The sequence below is a fragment of the Panthera tigris genome, chromosome E2 (assembly GCF_018350195.1).
Source record: "Panthera tigris isolate Pti1 chromosome E2, P.tigris_Pti1_mat1.1, whole genome shotgun sequence".
Lineage (NCBI taxonomy): Eukaryota > Metazoa > Chordata > Mammalia > Carnivora > Felidae > Panthera > Panthera tigris.
Window position 1 is genome coordinate 33,541,426 of NC_056674.1, and position 27,745 is coordinate 33,569,170.

The following is a 27,745-nucleotide window of genomic DNA, read 5'->3' on the forward strand; positions in this document are numbered from 1 at the left end:
GAGTGGGCAATGACCTGAGAAAGGTAAGTTGACCTTGGAATGCAAGACTAAGATGTTCGGGTTTCCTTCAGCAGATGGTGGGAACCGCTGAAGGTTTTGAGAATAACAAGAGAATAGCAAGAGAATAACAGGGCCAGTGCTATTTTGGGGGTTCTATCTCCGAAGCAGTGTGGAGAATGAAGAGAAGCAAGCAAGCCCACAGGAGGCTGGTTCCAGGCCCTTCCTAATGTTTAGGGGGGCAGAGCAAGAGCACAAATGGAGGTTCACACGCCACTGGCTAAAATATCTAAAAGTTATAAATCAAATTGGCAAATAAAATACATTCCCTCCCCCTACCTTACAGAGAGCTTCATAGCCACCTGAAGGACCAGCTTCAAATGTTTAATTCTCAAATCCTCGCACTGGAAGGCACCTAGAGAGCTGCCCATGGCCCCAAGGCCCACCTCCCTTCTTTTCCCATCCCTAGCCTCTTCCCTCACTCCGAGAGGCCTCACGCCCACCAGTGGGCTCCCAGCCCACACATCCAAACTCTGTTTGCACCCCCAGCAAACAGCTACCTCCGGCCACCCTTCAGGCCTAGAGTGACACACACCAGCTGCCCATCTGCCCTTGGGAGCCTGGGGCAGAGGTCTGAGCAAACCCTCGGAAGCAAGCCGGCTTGGGATGAGACAAGATTCCAGAATCCAGAGTGTTATGTGTATGGTCTAGAAGAGGTTGAGTACTTCGGTTGGGCACGTGCCCCTGACCTTTGGCCTTCTCACCCAGGGAGTCTGGAGGATATGCCAAAAAAGGCCCCAGTGGGACTTTCTAAAGCCCAAGACCCTGGCTAGAAGCCCCCTTCTGCCCATGGTAAGGGCTTTTAGGACCAAGGGAGACGGAATGAGGCCCCGAGCCAGGCCCTGTGAAGAAGGGAGCAGAAATGGCAGGCTGCATAGCACTTGGAGAGCAGATGGGTACAGCTGCCAATCTGAGCACTACAAGTACCACTGGAGCCTGAGCCCGGCTCCTTGACACCTTGGCACATACGCAGATGGGTGGATGAGCCACCTGCATCCCTTCTGAGAAGCCACCTGTGTGACTGTACTGCCCTCCCTCTCCTCTGCCCTCCTTCTGCCCGCTCCCTCCAACCCCCAGCCCGCAGCGTCTGGCCGGGCCGTGTGCAGGGCGTCTGGCCCCAGGGACAGGTGGGGTGCGCCCAAGTGCACACCTACACAGCTATAAATAGGGAGCCTCCAGCGGCTGCTGGCTCAGCTTCTCTTCCCCAGCTGTGATAGCACTGGAGCCTCTGGAACACCTGGACCATGGACCCCGGCGAATGCACCTGCATGTCAGGTGAGTAAGCATGCCCACTCTGGGGTCCTGGGACCTTGCACCAGCTTCCGACAGGGCACCCACAGGGCTCTGATGAATATTTCTCTCCCTCCAATTAGGAGCCGCCAGTGGGGTTTGTCTCGGACTGGTGACCTCTGGGACGGCTCCCACTCTGTGGCCTACCAGTCTGATTTGCTAGAATTGAGACCCTGGATCAGGGGGCACTTAGTGTCAGGCCCCCAGGGGCAGCCACCAGAGTTGAGGAAGTGCTGTGGCTCAGAATCTGGCAATCTGCTTTTGGTCCACTGCTGCCATTCACTCCTGACACTTAGTATTTCCAACACTCAGTTTCCTCATCCAAAAACCAGGGTCACTCAGCCCCAGCTGCCCACCTCCCACAGTTGCGATGAAAGTGTTAAAATCATAAGGCATTTGCAGACGTCAGGGGAGTTATTAGAAGCATACGTGGGCTCCCGAGTCTCTGAAACTCCTTAATTTCACATAAGCACGTAGCACAGGAGGAGAGAGGTCAGAGTTTGGAGACATCCTGGTCTTTTATCAAGAATCCTCACAAGCCTCTCTGGTCCTATACAGGACTACGTCTATACCCAAAACTTGCCAAAGAGACAGAAGCTTCCAGCATTTTGACACTCAAATGATAGGGGGGATGATTTTTTTTTTTAAGTGTAGATGGTTTTTGTATGAAAACAAGCTATGGCTGCAGCTCTCTTTTGAGGTTATTTATGTCCCTGGTTCTTTCTTCTGGCCATTCAGGGTTGCCATCTTGCCTGATGCCTTGCAAAGGTGAGGAGGGTATACAAGGCTCCGACAGCCCCTGGGGGACCTGGGGCTTGGTGGACTTGGCCTAGTCTAGTGGTTCTCAACCCTGACTGTACATCAGACTGGGTTGCTTCTTAAAATATGATTCCCGGGGCCCCTGTGTGGCTCAATCAGCTAAGTGCCCAACTTTGGGTCAGGTCACGATCTCACGGTTCGTGAGTTCAAGCCCCGCATCCAGGTTCTCTGCTGACAGCCCAGGGCCCGCCTCGGATCCTCTGTCCCCCTCTCTCTCTGCCCCTCCCCCTCTCAAAACTAAATAAACATTAAAAAAAATACGATTCCCTTTTCTCCACCCAGACTCACGAATCAGAATATCTCAAGGGTCGGACCCATGAATCTGCAATTTAGCAAGTGCCCCGGTTGAAGGGCTGGACACAGCCACCCCAGTTTCCATCCATGGTCTGTGACTGGGAACCACTAAGGGGCCCTGGCCACTTGTGTGATGCTCAACAGCATCTTCTATCCTCTTGCTCAGCCCCTCCCCAAGGACAGACCACTAACCTCGCCACCGGGACGATCTGCAGCACACCTTGTGTCCTTGTTCGATCTCAGTCCTTACGCTTGTGGCTCTGTCTTCTCTTCTAGGAGGAATTTGCATCTGTGGAGACAATTGCAAATGCACAACTTGCAACTGTAAAACGTGTCGAAAAAGTGAGTTATGCTGACCGGGGGGCACCGCTGGCCAGAAGCTAGGAAAGTCTGTTCCCTCCTTTCTCAACCCTCCAGCCAGCCATGGTGGTATTAAGCAGGTTCTGGAGGCCTTTGACCCATGCGGGAGTGATCTGAAATGAAAGCTGAGCAGAGACCTGGGGCAAAGCTCCTAAAGCTTGCAGCCCACCTGGGGATGGGGGCCTCCATGGGGTTGCGTAGGAAGAGGGCTGCGGGGAGGTCCTGTTGTGGCCAGTGGTGAACAGGGTGGAGCACTGGCCTGGAGTCATGAGCTCTGAGTTTTAGTCTTGATCTGCCACTGACCAATGACCTTGAGCAAACCCCTTCCCCTCTCTGGGCATGTGGCATATTCTTGATGACTCCTGAGGACCCCTCTGGCTCTAACATCCCACAGCTTCCTGCCCCAGGTAGGAAGGTCTTCTGCTAATGTGGATAGAAGCCTGTGGCATGCTCTGCTTTCTCTAAGTGGTGGGAGAGGAAGTGGGAAGACGGGGGCGTGGCCCCCAAACTCACCTGTCTGTCCTGTGACCTTTTCAGGCTGCTGTCCTTGCTGCCCCCCGGGCTGTGCCAAGTGTGCCCGGGGCTGCATCTGCAAAGGGGGCTCAGACAAGTGCAGCTGCTGCCCCTGAAATGCATCCGTTGTGCTGGAGGCAAGGCCTGGGAAGCATCTGTACAGAGCATTAGTCGAGAAGTTAGAATTCTTGTACCATAGGTTATGCTTTTTATATATTTGCTCAGATGTGGTGTTGGTGACATTCATGTAAAGTGCTTGCAGCAATAAAGTTTCCGCTCATGGTTGTCTGATGGCTCAGAGCACTGTTTTACCCTAACCCAGCAGGACGGAGAAGGACTGACTCTGTTGCAGACATGGTAGGCGCCGGCCCGCATCCCTTCTGCAGATGGCAGCTAATTACCCAAACCTGCAACTCTGCCTCAGGGGGCTCTCTCCTGCTGCACGAGCTTGCAAGATGCCTGCACAGAGCAGGCCAGGAGTACTGGGAAATCATCGCCCCTGGGGACAGCCCTTAGCTAATGACAAAGAGGAGTTGGTGGAGGAATACCCACAGCACCTTTATCCTCCCAGTGGGACAAATCTGTGACAGGTTCTAGACCATGCTCCAGAAGTCCCCAGCAGCAGAGCGCTCCAGGAGCCCACGGTGGTGACCTGCTCCTTGACATACGCCATATTGCCTTCCTTCCTTCCCCGCCTCACTTCTCCATTTTCCTACCAGTGCTTCCTGGGATCCCCCACCCAACAAAACTTGTGCGACAAAACTTCCGCTTTGGAACTAACTCAATCTTAGGCAGGCTCTCCGGCACAATATTGGCCCAGAATGCCTCACTGTGTGCATAGTGATATTTAAGGAACTTTAGCACTGAATCGTCCATGAACTCCTAGGGTAGGATGTCTGTGCAGATCTAAAGAAAACCCCCAAGGCCAAGGTACTGAGGGAGTTAGCTCCCTGGTTTGGTTATTTGGGCTCACTTTGGGAGTGGGTGACAGGGTAGACATAGGCCAGGAGAAACTGATGCTGTTCCCTGAAGTTCTTGTATTTCACGGAAGTCAATGTGAAGAGAATCTGAGGTCTTTGCTATTCCCCCCCAGATTGCTGACACAGACATCAGAGCTTTCGCTGCCCTGGCCCAAGTCCAACTAAGCTTAATGATTCTAAGTGCTGCCATTATGTCATTATGCAGCACTTACAATGCATCAGCCACTGTGCTGAGCATTTTACACACACGTTCTCATTTAATCCCTTCAACAGCCCTGCAAGAGGGTGGGTTGTATGGAGGAATCCTGGATTTAAAAAAAAATTACTTATTTTTAAACAAATCTACATACACAAGGTACAAAATACAAAAGATACAAAGGGTATAAGTCTCCTTCCACCTTTACCTCCCAGTCCCTCCTCCTCAAGACAGTGACTGTAACCACTTACTTGTATTCCAGGGATATTCCCTGCCTGTACAAGCACATGTGACACACTGCATCACACACACACACACACACACACACGGCAGTGTACTACATAGCTGGGGAAACATGGTGTTTCCCCTTATATAGTAAATTCTCTGCCAAGTCCTTTTTTCCACTTAAGAGAGAACAGTAAGTAGAAGGAAAAATAAGATTAAACCACAAAAAAAACATTGTGACAAAACAAGAATCAATGGCTGAAGCACAATGGGAGACCAAGAGGGAACTCCACATATGTCTCTTTCATGGCAGAGCTGTCCCTGAGCCTAGCACCTGCCAGAGACCGTGCAGAGCAGGGACCATAAACAGCTATAGGAAACACTGGTAACAATGAGCCTCCCTCTCCCTAAAAATGCACACACTAAAACCCTCACTCAATTTTACATATGAGCTTAGAGAATTCACAGGCCCCCTGAGTCATCTCTGGATCCCTGAGGAGATCTTGGTTAAGAATCCAAGGCACGTGCATGGTATCTATTACTTAAAAGAATAAAGTGGTCTAATAACAGATTAAAATACCGAGCACTTACTTCTTGCCGGGCACTGGGCCCAACATCTCCCCTGCACTGTTTCCATTTAATTGTCACAACATGACCTCGTGAGGTCAATACCGTTATCAACTCCATTTTCCCCAGATGAAGAAACCAGGCTCACGAGGTTAAGTGACTTGCCCAAGGCTATACAACTAGTTTATAGAATGGAGATTTGAATCCAGATATACAGACTCCAAAGCCAGGCAACTGAGAGCAAGTGGAGGTAGACAAACAACTTTGTAGATGGACAGTGTTGAAGGCTGAAGTCACTGGAGGCTGGCACCGGGGAAGGGGAGGCTCAGTCCACTCTCATCCACACCAGCACCCTCAGCAGAGTGGGGCGGGGTGTGGGGGGACTCAAGCCCTGAGGGGGGTGTTCATTCATGCCGCCAAGGGCCCGAAACCAGGGCCCATTACAGGCTGGAAGCAGCCGTCAACTCCACCAGCCTATGTCACGGTGGTCATCAGAGACCATCAGGCTTTTGGGGTTTTTTTCTTGCATTTCTAATTGCCTTTTTCCTCTTGCTATTCATTGACCAATCTAATATGCATTGCCTTCTTTCCTGATATTCTGCAGTACTATCATTCTGGGATGTCTTTTCATTGTTCTCCTAGGTTAGATCTATTGTTTCTTGGATCCCCCACCATCCTCTTGGGCTCCTTTCTATTTTGCTGGAGTATATCCTCAAGCAATTTTTTACCGAAAGGATGAATTAAGAAGAGGTGTTTCCTCCCTAAACGTCAGGAAACACCTTTATTTTTCTCTCATGCCTGACTGGTAGTCTGGCTGGATATCCAATCTGAAGTTCGATATCATTTTTTTTTTAGCACTTTAGAAAGCATTGTTCCACTGTCTTCTCACATTTGGTGTTGCTGCTATGAAAACTAACATGACCTACCCTTTATTTTTCATCGGAAGCTTTTGAGAAATTTCTCAGCCTTTTTGCAATCCTTTTATTAATCTTTTGAGAATTTGGTCAATCACATTTTAATATAGAAGAACTTCTTCTCTGAACACTTATCACAATATCTTGTTTGTTTGTTCAAATGAAGTCATTTCCTGAATCTCTCTGGTGCACTAAATGCTTTTTTAATTTTTGTCATCAAGTCTCCTCTTTCTGGAACTATTTCTGCTTCTTTGAGCTACAAGCAGGCTCTGCGGGTGTCAGTGAGGCTTGCTAACTGGCAGGCTTGGTTTTAGCATGCCCAGGTGGGGACCTAGTAGGCAGGTGTGGCCCACCCCTCAGTGTCAAAACCAAAAGGGCCCTCCTCTGACCCTTTTCTGCGAGCCCTGGCCCCTCCAAGACTGGTTACTCCATTTCTTCTGAGACATCTCGCAGCCTCAGCCTGGGGGGAACTGGCGATGTTGTGAAGGAGGCCAATATGACAATCACGAGGCTCTTCTACAGTTCCGTCTTCTATCACTCCCCATCCTGGTTTCTGTGACCACTTCCTCTTCTGTTCTCTCATCCTGACTCCCCCAACCAAACCAAAACAAAATAAGACAGAACCCCCAAAGTCTCTACTTTTTTGATCTGAGCTGTGGCTTCTTCTCTTCCCATTTACCCATCAGTGTGATTCGACCCATTCCAGTATTCCAGAAAAATGTTGTAACCTCTCATCCATTGATGTGCTGTCCAAGCCATCCTCCCCCACACCAATTCTCACTTCTTTTATTAAGTTTTTCCTCCTTTGTCTTTCTTGAGTTTCTTTCAGTAGATTCTCAGGAGGAAGAACAGGTAAATGCATGTGCTCAGTCTACCATCTTGAGCCAAAATTCCAGGCTAGGCTTTTTAGCGGTATTAATTTTTTATCTTTACAACAACCCTGCAGGATAGGGATTCTTATCTCCATTATACAGGTGAGAAAACTGAGACTCAAAGAAGTTAAGGATCTCTTCCCAAACTCAGCCAGGACTAGTTGAGAGAGACGCTTGAAGACCACAGAGTAAGTAAGATAAGCGGGGTGGGGGTGGGGGGGATATGCCGAAGGGAAAAGTGAGCAGACTAGTTACAGGTGGCCATGAGCAGTAAAACTTGAGCAACGTGAGGAAACACCAAGGGAACAGATTTTACATCAAGATAAAGAAGAGTTTTGTCAAGGAAGAGCTGCTGAGAGCAGGAAGGTACTGTGTCAGGAGGCTGGCACATTACACATTGTGTGCTTGTACTACCGAAGGGACAACGGAGACCCCTGAGAGACTGTGACAGAGTCTGCACCTGCTCAGGACATTCTCCAACTTCGATGGAAACCAGAGGAAGTCTCGGTGGGGAAGCAATGAAATGCAGGTCACAGGATGGGGAAGGAAGTTCCTCCCGTGGACTGCAGGGGGCGCTCGAGGTCCAGAGGCAGGTGCGGAGGAGTGCGCCCTGAGCCCTGGGCACTGTGCAAGAGTTGAAGTCCTAATTCCCGCCTCAGTCTGGCTGGGTTTGAGGCCCAAGAGATCCCAGAAAGGGCTTAGAACCCTAGACACGGCTGCAAAGAGGATAAATGAGGCAAAACTTTCCAAGGGCCCATTAAAAGGCAATGTGTAAGCCACCCAGATTCCCAGGACAATGTACGTCTAAGAACCATGAAATCCTCATTTGTCCCAGTAACTTCATTTCTGGAAACCTGTCTAAAGAATTTGCCACAAATTCAAGTGAAAATAAAAAAGCATCATTCAGGGGCGCCTGGGTGGCTCAGTTGGTTAAGCCTCCAGTTTCAATTCAGGTCATGATCTCACAGTTCAAGAGTTTGAGCCCTAAATCAGGCTTGCTGCTGTGAGCACAGGGTCTCTCTCTCTCTCTCTCTCTCTCTCTCTCTCTCTCTCTCTCAAAAATAAATAAATATTTTTTTAAAAAAGCATCACTCGGGGCGCCTGGGTGGCTCAGTTGGTTAAGCGCCGACTTCAGCTCGGGTCACGATCTTGCAGTCTGTGAGTTCGAGCCCCGCATCGGGCTCTGGGCTGATGGCTCAGAGCCTGGAGCCTGCTTCCGGTTCTGTGTCTCCCTCTCTCTCTGCCCCTCCCCGTTCATGCTCTGTCTCTCTCTGTCTCAAAAATAAATAAAAACGTTAAAAAAAAATTTTTTTAAATAAAAAAGCATCACTCACACAAGAAGTTTCATTGTAGTACTATCCACAATTGTGAAAAACTGGAAATGGCCTCAAGTCTACGAAATCATTCAAGTAAGCAACGGCCCTCACACATAACAACAGGATATGATACAGCCAATAAAAGTGCAAAAACACAGGAAATAATTATGGTAAAATCTTAAGTAAATATTAGGCTCCAAATGAGTTACACAGTAATTTTTTTTTTCTTTTAAAAAGAAGCCACACAGGGGCACCTGGGTGGCTAAGTCAGTTTAGGCATTCAATTCTCTTTTTTTTAATTTTTTTTTATGTTTATTCATTTTTGACAGACAGAGACAGAGCACAAGCAGGGGTGGGGCAGAGAGAAAGGGGGCCACAGAATTGGAAGCAGGCTCCAGGCTCTGAGCTGTCAGCACACAGCCCAACGTGGGGCTTGAACTCACGAACCGTGAGATCATGACCTGAGCCGAAGTTGGATGCTCAACCGACTGAGCCACCCAGGCGCCCCAAGGCATTCAATTCTTGATTTTGGCTTAGGTCATGATCTCACAGTTGGTGGAATCCAGCCCCACATCCGGCTCTGGGCTGGCAGCAATGGAGCCTGCTTGGGATTCTCTCTCTGCCTCCCTTTTTCTTTGCACCACTCCCCCACCCCCTCACTGGCTCGTGCTCTCTCTCTCTCTCTCAAAAGAAATCAACATTAAAAAAATAAATAAATAATAAATAAATAAAATAAAAAAGAAGCCACACAATATACGAAATATGGAAATGAAATATGCTACAATGTTAGCAGTGGTTGTGTTCAAATACAGATAAAAGATAATTTTTCCTTTTCCTTCTTTCTATTTCTCTGAATTTTTCTAAATTTACTGAAGTAGCATTTTTTTTAAATAAACAAATACTGTTTGAAAAGGGGAAAAAAATGTATCCTTTGAGCCAGCAATTCTAGTTTAAGGAATGTTGTATACTCAGGAAAAAAGTCATGAATCTACACACACAAAAGCTACCAAGATGTTTATCACATCACGGGTTGATAGTGAAGATCTGGAAATGAGAAAAGTGTGTCAAAGGAGGGGACCGCTTAAAGAAATTGTGGAATAAACCTACTAAAATAAAATGGTAGAAATGAAACTAATTTCATGGACAGATGTTCGTAATCTACCGAGAAGCAAGGAAAAAAAGTAATTTATAAATCAGTGTATATTGCAGGCTTCTATTTTTATATTTGAAAGGACTGTATATGTATTTTTTTTTATTTTTTCAAAATATCTACACTAAACAAAGAAGGAAGAAGCGGGAGGGGGGAGCCAGACCCAGATGTTTTTTAATCTGAGGTACAGATGGCCTGAATTGTACGATTTATTTTTAGAAGCAAGGAAAAGGCAGAGTACTTGAAACAGTGGTGGAAAATTTGGGCCATGTGACTCCAGTTCAATATGCATTCACTAAATGGAGGCTTCCCTCCCTCTCCACGTCCAGCCTCACCCTCAGCCTCCCCGTGGCAAGTGCTCTCACTTACTTTCTCGTATTTCAGTCCCCAGATACCTTAGTCAAGGAGGCAGGGCTAGGCATGGCTCTCCACATTTGACAGAGGACGAATCAGAGGTCCAAAGACGCCAGCTGGTGATGAGGCCGGGGTTGGAAAGCGGGTGTTCTGATTCCCCTGGCTCCCTTCCCTATATGTCTGAGTTCCTACAAATCACCCTGGAGTTGTTATAGGATAAACAGCAGGTGTCTCCACCTCAGCACTAGCGACACGTGAGATTGTTTGGGGAGCCTGTCCGTGCTTTGCAGGAGGCTTAGGAGCATCCCTGGCCTCTACCTCATTAGACTCCAGTAGCATCACAACCCACCCCACCGCCACCATCACCGACACGTTGTGACAACTAAAATGTTTTCAGACATTGCCAAATGTCTCCTGGGGGCAAAACTGCCCAACAGGAGAGAAATACTGAAGGAAGGTGAGATGTGGCACAGAACTTGAACGCTAGATCAAGCTGCTCTGGGGCTGTTTCTGGAAAAAGGCGATGCTGCCTGTCCCCAGCCGTGGCAGCAGGTGGTGGTGGAGGGGGTCTAATAAGGAAGGGAGAGAGAGAGGAGGGGAGATTGGTTTATGCAGAAAGGCAGGGGCCTCAACTTGCTATGCTCTCTCCTGACAGCACTTGGCTTACTAAGTGTAGATTTCTTATTAAATGCTTCCTTGCCCAGACAGTGGGTTCCCAGAAAAGATGGGTGTTGTCATTGTCCTGCTCTCCTTTGTACCTGCCATTCCTAGCGCAATGTCTGGATCAAGGCAGTGCTCAATAAATGTTTGTGACATGGAAGGAGAGAATTCACCATCGCAACACTCATTTCACAAAGCAGGATGGTGGGGGCCACAGGGCAACTTCATTAGTACATATAGAATCTAACCTGACTCTTCATGACCTGGCCTTCAAGGGGTCTCATAAAAAGGGGTGACCCCAAGGTCAGTTCTCACGCTGATTCATTCACTCAGCCTTCAAAGACATTTCAGGTGTGCAGGGAGCTTGCTAAGCACAGAAGGGAGGAGAGGAATGAAACTCCTCTGTCAGCCTCTGCCTTTAGGGACCTCTGAGTCTGTCAGGGAGACTGTAGGACTACCCACTCTCCTCTCCTACAGGGGAGAAAATATCTAGGCAAAACCCCATAGAAGTTCCCAGAAGGGTGGTTATGTCTGGCTGCAGGCAGGACTGAAGACTTCCCGAAGGAGGCAGCATTAAAGCAGGGCCTCGAAGGATATGTAGGATTTTAAGCAGGAAAAAATTGTGGGCAGGACATTTCAAGAAGGGGTAACAGTATGCACAGAAGCATGAAAGCAGGAAAGCTTAGGGGGATATTTTGGGAATAGCGTGGATTACATTTAGTTGCCAGTGTAGGTGAGGGCCAGACTCTGCATGGAAAAGTAGGCCAAGGGGAACTGGAGTCCATCATTTACTAGTTCCAGCTCCCAGAAGATTGCTGAACACAGAAGTGTTCATTGAGCACTGTTTGTTGAGCGCCTATGACATGTTAAGCAATCTGCATGAAGAATCTCACTGAACGTTCACTGTAACCCAAGCGGTAAGGAGCATGATTAACCCCAATGAATCGCTGAGGGAAACAGGAGATTCAGAATCAGGTCTGTCTGACACCAAAGCCAGTCACTCTGAAGGACTTCAGTCTTCACTCACTGCATGTAGGAAGAAGATTCTGGCAGTAATGTCAGGGTGGTGTGGGTTTTGTGAGCAGTGCAGGACCCCTGTCGCCCTGCTGTGGTTGCCCAGCAGACCCCCAGAGTGTCTCCTGCAGTTTGGGAGGGCTTTCTCCTGCCCCAGCTATAACGGACCCTTCCCTCGTCATAACCCATCTTCCGCCCCGAGCCACAGAGCTTCTGCCCCCAACACGCACAAGAACTTCCACAATCGGTGGCCCTTGAACTCCAACCCACCAATGCCCAGCTCAGCTCAGCTTGAGCCCCGACTCCCTCAGGGTTTAATGCCTCCTTCCCTAGGGCCCTCACTGAGAGGGGACGGCAGACCACCTCTGTTCCTATTCTACTGAGGAGCCCCTTGGGGAAAACTCTTAGAGGTAGGAGTAAACCCCAGGAATCAGGGTATTGGCACAGTTGCTGGGGTCAACCTGGCCACCTTCTGAAACCTGGAAGCTTGGAGGCTGCCTTTCCCTGCCTCCGCCTCCCAACGCTTCCCATCCCACCCGTGTGATCAGAGAGAACAGAATCTCCTCGTGGCCTTTAAAACCCACACAAAAGCAGCCAATGCCTGGCTAGGAAGGGCGCAGGAGGGCAGGGGAGACAGAACCAGCAGCCAAGTTGGACGTGAGCACTCAGGGGACCAGCCTGGTATAGGGCAACATTTCCCTGACTTCTGTCCTTCGAGAGCCACCTACACGATTTTGGGCATAACCACCTATCACCTGGTCTATTATTACACTTAAATTTATGTTAAAAGGACATCTTGTGTCACTACTAAGGAGGAGAGACTGAATCACTTGCCATAAACAGAAGGTAACCATGGAGACAGAGGGTTATTACATTTCTAGGTAAGTTGTTCTATGGCCTGCTGAGGCTCCTTCCCCCACCCCTCCCCTGACTCCTTACCCTCTCTGTGACCAGGGCCCCTTCTGTTTCAGCTGCCCCTGTGGATAAAACTGCTCGCTTAACATTCCTTCTACTAATAAAGCCAGATCTCCCCAAGAAACGACTTTATTTGCAGATTAGCGTATTTGCAAACTCTCTCGGTATACCACCGTCTCCCCAGGCTCCCGAACTCCTGGTCAATTGTTCAGTCCCAGGATAGTCAATTAGGAGACCCTTTGAGGGCAATGCAAGAGTCTAATGCTTGCCAGGATCCATTTCAGCCAGGGGTGGGAACTGCTGGACTCCTCGCCTTTTTCTGAGATCAAATGGGGATTTTCTGCCCATTAGTGGATCACCCTGCCTGATCTCCACCCCTCAGCCTACCTGTTCTCGCCTCCTGGCCCCAGTCTAATTGGAAAGAAAACCGTCTTCGTGCACTCCCTTCTCCCAGGAAGCCCTGGGGTTGGGTGTGGGGGCCCAACAGGAGGACGAATGGCTGGGATTTAGCTGGTTCTGGCTGACACCTGGAATCCTGTGTCTGATGGAGGCAGCAGCAACTCAGGGAGCACAGAGCTGAGGCGGACAATGGAGCTGGGTGTCCTGAAGGAGACATAGGGATCCCAGGCTCCCTGCAGCATCCTCACCCGACCTCCCCAGGCTCACACTCACTCTTAAATGGGAAGAGCCAGCAAGGTTAGGGCCCTGCCCAGAAAGTCTTCCAAGTGTCATCCAATCTAAGCCTCAGACAAACCTATGAGGTAGGAATTACTATTATCCCCATTTAGGGATCATAAATGGGAGCCCTTGAGCAACCCAAGGCACAGAAATATTAAGTAACATGTTAATAACTTACCACATTGCTAGTAGATGGCAGGGGCAGACTGTGAAGCCAGCCAGCTTGACTTGAGAGCCATTCATTCATTTATTCATTCAGTAAATGTGTCTTGAATGTCTCCCATATACAGGACACTGTTCTAGGCACTTCGGACCTGTCAGTGAACAAAAGCAATGATCCCTTATAGGCTTGTGTTGCTTACATTCTAGCAGAGGTAGATGGTACATTCTAGCAGAGGTAGAGGTTTATGCACAGTCGGCTGTGCATAAACTTCACAAGCAAGTCAATTATTTTTGTTTGTCAGACGGTGTTAAATGCTGTGAAAAAAGAAAAGATAGAGCAAGGTATGAGGGATCAGGAGTCCTGGCGGTTTGGGGTATGTGTTGCAATTTTAAGTAGGGTGATCACGGTGGGCTTCCTGGAGACAGTAAGATTTGAGCAGAGACTTAGAAGCAAAGAAAGAAAAGAGGGAGCCCTGTGGATACCCCGGGGGGAGGCGCAGCACGGGCAGGAGCACAGACAAATCATTTTAGGCTGTGAGAATTAATGAGAGGACAGAGGGGAATAAAGGTGGGCATGAGGGGGACTCGCTGGAGGGACACACGTATCCAAAATGTTCTTTGGAGCTCAGAGAAGCTGAGAACTGAGGGAGGAGGGCCAGCCATGTGAAGAATCGGGGCTAGGTAATGTGTTTCAGAAGGATGTTGTGGTTTTCAGACCCTTCCATATCCTGGCAACCCTTGGATGTGCTGGGTACACGAGTCAGTACATACGTGCATATACACATACACGTGTATAGATACAGAACACAACCACATATACATGGATCTGCCTTTTTTAAAAATCTTTTTAAGTTGGTCTATTTTGAGAGAGCAGGCAAGCAGGTGAGGGCCACAGAGAGAGGGAGAGAGAGAATCCCAAGATGACAGTGAGGAGCCCGCCATGAGATCATGACCTGAGCCGAAACCAAGAGTCAGAGGCTTAACCAACTGAGCCACCCAGGCGCCTGGTGGATCTTGATATGATATATATATATTATGTATATAATAAGCACTTATGTTCACATATTTATTATAAGAATTGGCTCACACAATTATGGAAGCTGAGAAGTCCCACAATCTGTCCTCTGAAAACTGGAAAACCAGGAAAATTGTGGTATAATTCGGCCTCAGTCTGGAAGCCTGAGACCCAGGAACACCAATGTCTGAGGGCGGGAGAAGATGGATGTCTCCGCTCAGGCAAAGAGCAAATTTGCCCTCTCGTCCTATTGGTGCCCGGAACAGACCCAATGATGCCCACCCACTCTGGTGAGGGCGATCTTCTTTATTCAGTCTACCAATTCAAATGCTAATCTCTTCGGGAAACATTCTCACAGACACACTCAGAAATAATGTTTTACAGCTCTCTGGGCATCCCTTAGCCCGGCCGAGTTCACACACAAAATCACCATCCCAGGGAGGTGGGGGGGGTAGACTGCTCTCCCACATCTGAAACCTCAATCCCAAGGAAGTCTGAGAGGCCTGAGGGGAAAGGGCGGGGGCAGCTCTGGCTGAATGTGTTGGCATGGATAATTCGCTTGCACTGAAAGTCCTAGATATTGAAGCCTTGAGGACTATAGGCAATTCCAGCCGCAGGGGCCAGAGTACCCTTAGGCAACATGAAAACAAACAAGCAGGGTAAACCGTAATGCTAGGGTTGGTGACACTCCGTGACCTGAAATTGCATGAAGCCCATGTTGAGAACCAACCTGGACTTCACATAATACCTTGAGGTTTCACATGATAGCGTCTCCTGGGACTCTTGGTTCTCCTCTTCTGGTTTTCTCCTGTTCCACCATTACTGAAGCTTCCACTCACAGACCAACACATGCGAGACCTGCAAAGCCAGGGAAACCAGCTAGCTCAACTCCTCAGATGAGGCCACGTGGGGGCCTCTGGGGCAGCTCATATCTTGGAGGGGGGTGGGTTTCCAACCGACTTTTGAAAATGCTTGTCCAGCTCTGATTTAGAACAGAGGCTCACTCTGCTCGGGGTGACATTTGGAGCAGTGCTCAGTCTCTGAGTCTCAGTCTCCCCCCTCAGCAAAACCAGTCTGAAGGCTCACCAGACTTGCCTTCCTTGGGGGGCAGCCAAGGGATCACCTCTAAAGGGGGAGGGATGCAGGTGCTAAGGGGGTGTCTCCTTAAAAGAAGTAGAGGGGCTCAGTAGGTTGGGCATCCAGCTTCGGCTCAGGTCATGATCTCAAGGTTTGTGGGTTCGAGCCCCACGTTGGGCTCTGTGCTGACAGCTCGGAGCCTGGAGTCTGCTTTGGATTCTCTCTCTCTCTCTCTCTCTCTCTCTCTCTCTCTTTCTGCTCCTCCCCCATTCATGCTCTGTCTTTCAAAAATAAATAAACATTAAAAAAAATTTTTTTTAAAGAAGTGGAAGCTAGGGTGGGAGAAGTGATAAGAGCTCTTTGGAGGGCTTGCAGAGGAACCTCCACTTTTGGGCAGGCCACAGGTGCTCCCCTCCAGCCTCCACCTTTCAAACACTTAACTGCAGTGATCCTGAGATAACTTTTGTTCCTTCCTCCTTCCTTCCTTCTTCTCTTTTCTTTTTTTTCTTTCTTTCCTTCCTTCCTTTCTATTATTCTCTCTTTTTTAAACTCTGTCTCTAGATAAGCCTTGTCCCTATGAAACCTGATGCAACTTTGCGAAAGGTGTTTGCACCACAAGCAGGTAGAGTGAGGCCTCTCCATGGGGGTCACCATGTGACTGACTGTCTGAAATGCCACCATGAGCATCGTTTCTTCTCCTTCTATAGCCTTTGACCAGTTGTCTAGTGCTTTCCTTTGCTCCTCTGTGTCCTGGGGATTGAGTGTCTTCATTTGCTGAGCAAGGACGGTGAGGCTCACAGGAAGGATGTGAACTGTTCTGGGTCTGGCTTGTGGTGGCTGCGGGCCACATCACTACAATCTCTGTCTCCTGTGGTTGGTCACACTGTCTCCTCATCTGCCTATTCTCCGTGTGTCTTATAAGAACACTTGTCATTGGATTTAGGGCCCAATCCAGGATGATCACATCTCAAGATCCTTAATTCAATGACATCTACAGAGCCCCTTTTTCCAAATAAGGTAACACTCACAGGTTCTGGGATTTGACATGGATATCTTTTGGGGACCACTTTTTCAGCCTGCCACCGGCACAAGGGACTCCACAGAAGGAAGAGATAAAACGAAAGCTGCTTCCCTGTGAAGCTGGGATGCAGCCACCTAGTGCCACCCCCTCTTCCCCCCACCCCTCCCATCAGTCACCCCAGCGCTGTCCTTTAGGCTTCCCAGGGGCTCAGTAGGTTGGGCATCCAGCCCCTCCCAAAACCAATTTGCAAGGCCCTTCCACTGGTGTTAGGATTATTTTCCTATTTGATAAGAGATGAGGGAATGGGGTCCCAGCGCAGCAGGGTGCTCAGCACCCCATTTTGACTAACCTGGCGCCCCAGAATCCTAGAATAAGAAGAGAGGCAGGGAAGGGCCGGGAAACATGCCATGCCGCCGTTTGAGGAGAGAAGTGCGCACTCTCTGTCCTGGCCGGCTGCAGCGGCGGACCCGTCCCCAGCGGTGCACACGGCGGCACGCACACGGACGAACGGGAAGTGTTCCCCACCCCCCCCCGGCCACGCGGCGGAAAGCGGCCCCGGCCGGGAGTTCAGGAGCGCCGCGCGCACCCGGTAGTGCACGCACGCGGCTGCTGGGTGGGGTGGGGTGGGGTGGGGTAGGGGGAGCGCCCGGCCAGGCACAGGGCGGGGGAGGGGGGACGGCTGCCGCAATGCGCGCCTCCGCCTAAGCCTGTGTGCCCAGATGGAGAGAGGGGGCGCCGTGTGCGAGCCGGCTGTGCATGCGCGCCCCCGCCTGGGGCTATAAAAGCCTCGCCACCTGCTGCCACTAGTGCGTCCAGTTGCCGGGAGAAGCCAGTTCACCTCCTCCAGCGGCAGCTCCTGTGGACATGGACCCCGAGACCTGCCCTTGCCCTACTGGTGAGCCCCCGCCCCCATCCTGCACACAGCGCGCCCCTGACTTGCAAGGAAACGGATGCCCGACGCCTGGGCTGAAGGACCTTGGGGGGACGGGACCCTCCATGTTTGCCATTTTTAACGTCGTTGAAGAGTAGACATGGCTATATCCCACAGGGCCCTGAGATTTGGCACCCCACCTCCTCCTTTATGCCTGGCCGCACCCCACTTTTAGCACCTTAACCCTTCCTGCGGCGTCCGCCCTTCTAGGTGGTTCCTGTACCTGCAACGGCTCCTGCAAGTGTGAGGGATGCAAATGCACCTCCTGCAAGAAGAGTGAGTATGGGGACCCCTCCCCCCGCCCCTGCCCCCTGCTCCCTGAAGTCAGCATCTCCCTAGGCAAGATGGAGAGACCCCTAGATCCCCTGTGACATTGCTTTTGACTCTTACTGGGACAGAACCACCTGGGGAGGCCTTAACATACGGTTGCTCGGGCCCTGCCCCCAGTGACTGGTTCAGCATGCCTGTGGCAAGATGTTTTTCTATATTCCCAGATTCTGATGGACAGCTATGATGGAGACCTTCTACCCTGGTCCAAACCCTCACCTCAAAACCTCAAGTACCTGGAGAAGGGAGTGGTGAAGCTGGGGGCTAGCTCTGGAGTTTGGGTCCCTTGGCCCCTCTCAGGCCTTCGAGGATCTCCTCAGTTTGACCTCCCCCAAGTCTCCCTGGAAGCAGTGTAATATGCTTGGGGAGGAGGAGGTGGGAGTGTGTAAGACTAGCCATAGAACCTTCCACCGTCTCCTGGAGCCCCTACCATCTCTGTTCCTCCAAGTTCATCCTTCAAGTCCCTTTTCAAGGCCATTGTTTACCCTGTGATGTTTTCCCCTAAAGGTCCAGCACTAACCCCCACCCCATCCGTGGGACTCCCCTGCACCCACCCAAGGGGCTGTGGGCTGTCTACTGGGTACTCCTCCCCAGTGGTAGCCCAGCATGCAACTGACATGCCATAGGTGCTGAGTCAAACTGCAGTGTGAGACTAGGAAGGGGGCAGCGCCTAGGCCCCTAGCACCCCTCCCTTCCCCTTTCCCTTTTGGTGGAGACAGATGCAGGGAGAGGCCATCACACTGGGCATCCCCCATTTGATCTGCAGGCTGCTGCTCCTGCTGCCCGGCGGAGTGTGAGAAATGCGCCAAGGACTGTGTGTGCAAAGGTGAAGAGGGCACCGAGGCTGAGGCCGAGAAGTGTAGCTGCTGCCAGTGAGGACCCGCACCCCGTGTGAACCAAGTGGGAGAGCTGGGTGGTCCAGGGCCACCTCTTCTGTGGTGAGGCTTGGCTGTGTGTCCCTTTCCTCTGCCAGCTGCTGGCAAGTGACAATAAACCCTATGAATGGCATAAGCCAAGGACTGGTCTCTTCTTAAAGGGGAAGGAGGTGTGGGGAAGGGGGAGCCTAATGGGAGGGAACTGCCCGATTGAAAACTGAAATCCTGAGACATGGACACTGTTCTCTTGGGGCTGGGATGGAGCTCTGGGGGCGGAATACGTTCTCCCCCACCTTCAGGTGGCACTCAAGCCTCCTGCTAAGTCAAGCTCAGTTCTGGGGACCGAGGGGAGACTGGACCCATATGTTTGTCTCTTACTTCCCCCTCTCAACCTCCCTTTGTTCATCTGTATAATGGGGTTGGTGGGGGAGATAGTTAAAACCAGGCCCCAGTCCCAAAGCCCTGTGATTTCTGGAATTTTCTAGTTGCTCCTGCAAAGCTGCCCATTGTCGGAGCCATCAGAGGAGAGAGTCCAGGAGGCCCAGGGGCCTGTCTTGGCAAACCGTCAGCTGCGTTTCCAAGGTCACCACCCTGAATAGCCTGTCTCCCCAAAACAGATTGTTCAGCTCCTTTCAAATCACTTCATCTGGCCGTTTGTCTCCAGCCCCTTTTTCTCCAAAGGCAAGTAGGGTAATAAGAGCTTTTATCCATTGTGGTTATGATCCAGTCCTTGGTGAAAGAGAACACTCAGATTTACCTGGGTTGGCTAAGAAGGGAGAAACAGAATTCTGGGAGACAGAAGTTTCCCAATGAGAGGACACAATCCTGTAAACACATCAGTTTTCCTCCAAGTTAGTTTTTCAGGATAGTTCATTCAAAAGCCCACCAGGGTTTATTTTTAAGATCTAATAGGCTGAGTTTAGAAAAACAGTGTGCAAGAAAAGCCAGTTTTGAAAAGGAACAACGGACAGGGCTTGCCCTCACCCGCTAGCATTACTTGTTCTAAAGGTCTAGGAAGTGGTGTCAGCTCAGGAATAGATCCGTTGGACAGAGAGGAGAGTCCAAAAACGGGCCCCGTGTAGCTTCGAGTAAGAGATGATTGGGTCAGTGGCCAAAGGCAACACTAGTCAGTGAACAATTGGCTACCCTTTTGCATATCATGTGAAAAAAATTTTTTCAATTGACTTAAATACGTAAGTGCAAAAACAAAGCTATAAAAGAATTAGAAGGGGAAAATAGGACAGTGTTTATTCCTCTGGGGTGGAGATGATTCTTTTAAATAAGACCTAAAAGATCGAACATTTGAGATTACCTTGTGCTAAGCCCTTTTAAGTACATGATCTTACTTGATCCTTAAACTCTAGAAGAATGGTGTGATTATTATACCCATTTTACTGAGGAGGCAATAGGGCTGAGAGTAATTCGCATGAGGCCGGTTAAAAAATAAACTGAGGTATATGTGTTTATTTAAGCAAACATTTGATACAAATCTGGCAGATAGAAAGGAACTCCAAGGCGCTGCACAAAATTGAAAGACTTTTATAGGCAGAAGGGAGCAGGAACAATGAAGTTATAATCGGAAAAGGAAAGAAGGAAGGAAGGAAGGAAGGAAGGAAGGAAGGAAGGAAGGAAGGAAGAAGAGAAAGGAGAGAAAAAAGGAAGAAAATAAACCCAGGTTGATTATTGCAAAGTTACTTTCCTTTAGGAGATGGGAGGAGTCTATCAGGCATATTACCTAACTAGTGCGGATCAGGCAGTTCCTGATTAACTGGTTTAAGATGCCATTTCTAGGAGAACCAAAACTATAATTGAGTCTCTGTTTGGTGACATGGGGTTTAGCACAAGTGACCCCATTTTGGACGTGTTGTCTTGTTTTTAACAGATCACATAGCTAGAAGGTGGTAGAGTCAGGATTTGAACCCAGGCTAACTGACTAAAATCAGTCCCTTGCAACTAACCATGCTTGTTTTCTTGCTTCTGGCTTGCCTTGTGTTACAAAGAGCATCAAAACAAATCTGAATCACCTCATACTCGGGATGATGTTTTTGTCTGTTGAAGCTACTAGAACAAAATATTACTGAGTAGCCATTAACAACCGAAATTTATTTCTCACAGTTCTGGAGCCTAGAAGTCTGAGATCAGAGTGCCAGCATGGTCCAATGAAGGCCCTCTTCTGGGTCAAAGACTTCTCATTGTATCCTCACATGGCAGAAGGGACTAGGGAGCTCTGTGGGGTCTCTTTTATAAGGGCACTAGTCCCATTCGTGAGAGCTCCATTAATCACCTCCCAAAGACCCCAAGAAACACAAACATTCAGACCATAGCAGATGACTACAAAACCGAAATAAGTGTTGGCAAGGATGTGGAGAAACTGGAACCTTGTACGCTACAGGCAGAAATGTAAAATGGTGCAGCCACTGTGGAAACAGTACGGCAGCTCTTCCAAAAATTAAAAATGGAATTACCATATAACCCAGCAATTCCACCTTTGGGGATATACCCAAAAGAATTAAAAACAGGGCCTCAAAGAGATATTTGTAGACCCGTGTTCACAGCAGCATTATTCACAATAGCCAAAAGGTAAAAGCAAGGTAGGTATCCACTGCCAGATGAATGGGTAAACAAAACATAGTGTTTACTTACGGTGGGATATTATTCAACCATTCAAAGGAAAGAAATTCTGATTTATGCTACAACGTGGAGTCGTAGGCCAGTCACAAAAAAAAAGAAAAAACCGTATGATTCCAGTTATATGAGGTACCTAGAGTTGTCAAATTCATTGAGATAGAAAGTAGAATGGTGTTTACCAGGGGGTGAGGAGAAGAGGATGGGAAGTTGTTTAGAGGGTACGGATTCCAGTATTGCAAGATGAAAAGAGTTCTGGAGGTTGGTTGCACGATGATCTAAATGTACTTAACGTTACTGAACTGTACATTTAAAACTGGGTTGGAAGAGCATGTGACTCTTGGTCTCAGGTTCATGAATTGAAGCCCCACGTTAGGTGTAGAGGTTACTAAAAATAAACAAACAAGCAAACTTTAAAAAATAAAATAAAATAAAGGTGGTTAAGATGGTAAATTTTATGTTCTGTGCCTTTTATCACAACTAAAAATAAAATAACCAAAGCTACACGGCAATAGAAAGTAGTTGCTATATATGTGTGCTATAGACTATATTGTATCTGCTCAAATTCATACACTGAAGTCTGAATCCCTGATATGATTGTTTGGAGACAGGGCCTGTGAGGAGGTAATTAAGGTCGAATGAGATCACGAGAGCGAGGGGCCTTGATATGATGGGATTAGGATTAGTGTCCCCAGATGAGACACTAGAGAGCTCTCTTGCAAGATGGTGTCTGCCTACAAACCAGGGAGAGAGCTCTCATGGGAAATGAACCCTAGCTGCATCCTGATCTGGGACTTCCAGCCTCCAAAACTGCAAGACAATAAATTTCTGTTGTTAAATCCACCCAGTCTATTTTGTCATGGCATTCTGAGCTGACAAATACAGTGTGTGTGTGTGTGTGTGTGTGTGTGTGTGTGTGTGTGATGGGGAGGGGAGGAGACCAGTATCTATAATATATAAAGAGTTAATACAAATCAATAAGAAATGGACAACATGATTTTAAAATTTCCAAGGATATAAATTAGCAATTCTTAGGAAAATAAACTTGAAAGGCCAAAGAACAAATGAAATAATATTCTATCTCATATCTATCAAGGAAATGCAAATTAAAGTAACATTTTGCCCACCGGTTTGGCAAAAGGGTAAAAGACTGCTATTTTGTATTAAGAGTGAGGGGGTAGGGGAATGGTTATGAACCCCCATCCCCTGCTGGAGGGAATGTAAATTGGTACAGCCACTTTGGACGGCATTTTAACAGTAGCTACTCAAACATAAAATGTGTATATCTTCAACCCAGGATGTTCACCATACCATCATTGTATTAGCAGAAGCCTCAAAACGAGTTAAATACCCTTTAGTAGGGAAGCATAAAAATGGTCATAATGACCGCCTAATAAAAAGAATCATGTAAGGGGCCCCTGGCTGGCTCAGTCAGTTGGGCGTCAAACTTTTGATTTCGGTTCAGGTCATGCTCACTCAGTTCATGAGATCAAGTTCCATGTCAGGTTCTGCACTGACAGCATGAAGCCTGCTGGGATTCTCTGTCTCCTCTCTCTCTGCCACTCCCCCTGCTTTCTTTTTCTTTCTGTGTCTCAAATAAATAAATAAACATAAAAAAAAGAATTATGTTAAGGCTCTGGAAGGCTCTGGAAAAACCACCACAACTTATGATTAAGTAAAAAACTATATATATATATATATATATATATATATATATATATATATATATAATCCATACAATTAAATATATATATAGTACTATATATATATATATAAAGCACTATATATATATATAAGCACTATATATATATATATAAGCACTATATATATGTGTGTGTGTGTGTGTGTGTATATATATATATATATATATTCTGTATATATTCTGTGGAGCATGGGATTTTCCCAATAAAGGGAATCTTTAGCTTTATTCATATTAACCTTTTCCAAAGAGACTGCATTCACTTCTGTTTGGCTAATTTTTAGGTGTGCTAGTGAATACCACAAGTTTTTTTTTTTTTTTTAATTCAACACTTTGCCTTGGAGATATATCCACGTTAAGACATAGACAGCTAATAACTACTATAGAGTATACCATGGATATGATTGTATCATAGTTTATTTTTAAATTTTCTTAATGGACTAATGGATGGATATTTAGGTGGCTTTTTCCAATAAGCAGAGCATGGCTCCTTCTTGTATATGTGTCAGTGAGTTTCTCTGAGCTGTAAGCTGATGTGTCAAATTGCTGGAGCACAAGAAAGAGCCCTTTTAATAGATCTTGTCAAACATTCTTGCTGGGATTGTTCCTATTTGCACTCCACCAACAGTGTCTGAGAGTTTTCAATGCCCCATTCCCTCATCAACCCTGAGTATTAACCTTGAATTTTTTTTGTCAACTTGACGGGTGAAAAATGACATCTTAGATTTTAAATCTAAGTAAGGTTGAGCACCTTTCCAATGCTTTATTGGCCAGTGGTTGTCATTTTCTATGAACTACTGATTCATGTCCTTTGTCCATTTGTCTATTCATTTGCTTGTAGTGTTCTTGTTGATTTGTAGAAGCTCTTTATATATTTTGGCCACTAATCCTTTGTTTTCGATCTGCTTTTTTATTTTTCTGAAAGTTCTCAAAGCTTTTGGCCTTCTGGTAAAATTCTTTTCTCTTGTTTTTTTTAACCCACTTTTCGAGATATAGTTTACATGCTGTAAAATTCACTCATTGTAAGTGTACAATTCAATTATATTAGCAAGTTTTTAGAGTTGTGCCACAATCACCACAGTATAGTTTCAAAATATTTTAATCATCCAGAAGTTCTACCGTGCCCATTTGCAGTTAATCCCTGCTCCCACCACCAACCCTAGGCAACCAATAACCTGCTTTCTCTCTGTATGAGTTCGCCTTTCCAGACGTTTCATACAAATGGAATAGCATAATGTCTTTGGGAGTCATTCCATGTAGTTGCATGTCTTAGTAATTTATTGTTTTATTGCTGAATAGTGTTCCTTTTATAAAAAAAAAAAGTTTATTTATTTCTTTTTGAGAGAGAGTGAGAGAGAGAGAGAGAGAGAGAGAGAGAGAGAGAGAGTAGGAGAGGGACAGAGAGGGAGACAGAGAATCCGAAGCAGGCTCTGCACTGTCAGTGCAGAGCACGATGTGGCGCTCGAACTCATGAAATGGTGAGATCATGACCTGAGCCAAAGTCAGGTCACACTTAACTGACTGAGCTACCCAGGCACTCCTGAATGGTGTTTCATTGTATGGATTTACCCCATTGTATTTATCCATTCACCAGTTGATGGATGGTTGAGTTGTTTCCACTTTTTGGCTATTTCAAATAATAGCTGTGTTCATAAACAGCTGTGAACATTTGTGCACGAGTCTCTGTGTGAACATACATTTTTATTTCTCTTGGTTAGATATTTGGGAGTGGAATTGCTGGGTCTTATGGGAACTCTGTGTTTACTTTTTGAGGAAATTGCCAAATTGCTTTCCAAAGTGGCTACATTTTACATTTCCACTAGCAATGTGTGGGAGTAGCACATTTTCCACATCTCCACCAGCACTCTTAAATGCCTGTATTTTTTTTTTTTTTTTGAGAGAGAGAGAGAGAGAGAGAGAGAGAGCAAGCTGGGGAGGGGCAGAGAGAGAGAGAGGGAGACAGAATCTTAAGTAGGCTCCACGTCCAGTGTAGAGCCTGACGGGGACTTTATCTAATAACCTTGAGATCATGACCTGAGCTGAAATCAAGAGTGGGACACTCAACCGACTAAGCCACTCAGGTGCCCCAAATGTCTGTATTTTTTATTAGAGCCATTCTGGTAAGTGTAAAATGGTACCTTATTGTGGTTTCAATTTGCATTTCCCAAATACTAATGATGCTGAGCATCTTTTCATGTGCCTAAAAGCCATTCGTATATCTCCTTTGCTGACATGTCTACTCAAATATTTTGTCCATCTTAAGGTGTTTTATTGTGGTAAAACCTACCATTTTAACAATTTTTAAGTGTATAGCTTACTGGTATTAGATCTATTCACATGGTTGTGCCTCTATCACCACCATCCATCTCCAGAGCTTTTCCATCCTTCCCAAACTAAATTCTGTCCCCATTAAACAATAACTCTCCATTCTTCCCTCTTTCCAGCTCCTAGAAATTGCCATTCTACTTTCTCTATGAATTTGACCACTCTAGGTGTCTCATATAAGTGGATTCAAACAGTATTTATTTGTCCTTTCGTGACTTATTTCATCTAGCATAATACCTTGAAAGCCCATCCACGTTGTAAGATTTGTCAGAATTTCACTCCTTGTTAAGGCCGAATAAATTTTCTGTTGTATGTATATACCACACTTTGTTTATCCATTCAGTCTATCAGCAGACATTTGGGTTGTTTCCACTTTTTGGCTCTTATAAACAATGCAATGAACATGGGGGTGTATAGATCTTTTCGAGTTAGTGTCTTCATTTTCTTCTGATAAAAACCCGGAAGCGGAATTACTAGATTATATGGTAGTTTTATTTTTTTTATTATGTTTTTAAGTGTATTTATTTTGAGAGACAGAGAGAGAGGATGAGAGAGAATCCCAGGCAGGCTCCGTGCTGTCAGCGCAGAGCCCAGCTCGGGGCTGAAACCCATGAAGTGTGAGATCATGACCTGAGCCGATACCAAGAGTCAGACGCTTAACCGACTGAGCCACCTCGGCACCCCATGGTAGTTTTATTTTTAATTTTTTTTTTGAGGAAACTCCATACTGCTTTCCATTGTAGCTGTACCAATTTACATCCTTACCAACTCTCGCTATTTCTTTTCTTTTAGTTAATAGCCATTCTGACAGGTGTCAGGTGATGTTTCATTGCAGTTTTGGTGTGCATTTTCCTTGATGATTAGGGAGGTTGAGCATTTTTTCATGTACCGGTATGTCCTCTCTGAAAAAATATCTATTCAGATCCCCTAGCCATTTTTTAATCAGACTGTTTGGTTCTTGGCTATTGGGTTATATGAGTTCTTTACATATTTTGAATATTAACTCCTTATCAGATATATGATTTGCAGACATTTTTTCCTATTTAGTAGGTTGCCTTTCCATTTTGTTGATGGTTTCCTTTGCTGTCCAAAAGCTTTTTAGTTTAGTGGATCCCATTTGTTTACTTTTGCTTTTGTTGCTTTTGCTTTCGGTGTCAAATCCAAAAAAAAAAGTCATCACCAAGACTGACATCAAGGAGCTTTCCGTTCATGTTTTCTTCTAGGAGTCTTATGGCTTAAGCTGTTACATTCAAATCTTTAATGTATTTGAAGTTATTTTTTGTGTATGGTATAAGGTAGCAGTCTGGTTTCATTCTTTTGCATGTGGCTGTCCAGTTTTCCCAACATCATTTATTGAAGAGACTGTCCTTTCCCCATTGCTTATTCTTGGCTCCTTTGCTGTAAATTAATTGGCCATACATGTGTGAGTTTATTTCTGGGCTTTCTATCTTGTTCCCTTCATCTATATGACTGTTTCTTTGCCAATACCATACTATTGTGATTACTATAGCTTTGTAATACAGTTTGAAATCAGGGAGGGGCACCTGGGGGGCTCGGTCAGTTAAGCATCCAACTCTTGATTTTGGCTCAGGTTACGATCTCACGGTTGTGAAATCGAGCCCCACATTGGGCTCCATGATGAGAGTGGAACGTACTTCGGACTCTCTCTCTCTCTGCCCCTCCCCCACTTGTTTTCTCTAAATAAGTAAATAAATAAATAAATAAACATTAAAAAACAAATCAGGGAGTATGCTACCGTCTGGTGGTATTCTTTACAGTTTTCCATCATTCAGCTTTTAATGAGTGATCTTTTCCGTCGTTCCATGGAATTTTGAGCCAACGTAGGAGATATACATCTCCCCTGAACTGCCATCTCAACTTGGCCCCCCAAACCATTTCATCACAAAAATATCTATGAATGCCTAGAAATCACCATGCTCTGTGGTGGACACCGAGGATGGATAAAAAGGAATGGTCTCAGCCCTTCAAGAACTCAGGAGGGTAAAGCCATCGCAAGACTCTGGAGTAGAATCCTGAATGCTCTAGAGCTGGAAGAAACTTACAGACTGTGGCACCCGGGTTCTCCTCATTTTAGAGTTTGGGAAGGTAAAGCCCAGGGAGGGTGAGGAGATACGAACCAAAGCTCTGGTGGGTTTAAGAAGGGAGTGACTCCACTAGGTTGCAGATCAGGGAAACACTCCTTAGAGGAGGAGGCATTTGAAATGGGCTCTTCGAGTTGGAGGGCGCCTGGAGGCGCCTGGGTGGCTCAGTTAGTTACTCTTGATTTTGACTCAGGTCATGATCTCACAGTCTGCAGAATCAAACCCCATGTTGGGCTCTGTGCTGACAGCACAGAGCCTGCTTCATATTCTTTCTCTCTCTCTCTCTTTTTCTGCCCCTCCCCTTCTGTGCTCTCTCTCTCTTTCTCAAAATAAATAAATAAACATTTTTTTAAAAATGGGCTTTTGGGGACAGTAGGAGGGAGCAAAAACCTGGAGCGTGGAGTGTCATGTA

General features: G+C 46.9%; 1 protein-coding gene and 2 long non-coding RNA genes across 3 annotated transcripts; 2 read left to right on the forward strand and 1 right to left on the reverse strand.

Annotated features, from left to right (window-relative positions):
• The first annotated feature begins 1,301 nt into the window (after window positions 1-1,301).
• On the forward strand, window positions 1,302-3,517 carry LOC122234061 (metallothionein-4). The gene is made up of 3 exons (XM_042968842.1): window positions 1,302-1,332; window positions 2,737-2,802; window positions 3,358-3,517. The coding sequence occupies exons 1-3, from the start codon at window positions 1,302-1,304 to the stop codon at window positions 3,447-3,449; spliced, it is 189 nt and encodes a 62-aa protein (XP_042824776.1). The 3' UTR covers window positions 3,450-3,517.
• On the reverse strand, window positions 2,673-13,466 carry LOC102960369. Its single transcript, XR_446085.3, has 3 exons — window positions 13,353-13,466; window positions 3,334-3,488; window positions 2,673-2,749 (listed from the first exon to the last, which is right to left on the reverse strand). It is a non-coding gene; the product is annotated as an uncharacterized LOC102960369 (long non-coding RNA).
• A 3,853-nt stretch (window positions 13,467-17,319) lies between these two features.
• Window positions 17,320-18,539, forward strand: LOC102960559. Its single transcript, XR_001511144.2, has 4 exons — window positions 17,320-17,344; window positions 17,591-17,656; window positions 17,875-17,939; window positions 18,474-18,539. It is a non-coding gene; the product is annotated as an uncharacterized LOC102960559 (long non-coding RNA).
• Window positions 18,540-27,745: the final 9,206 nt, after the last annotated feature.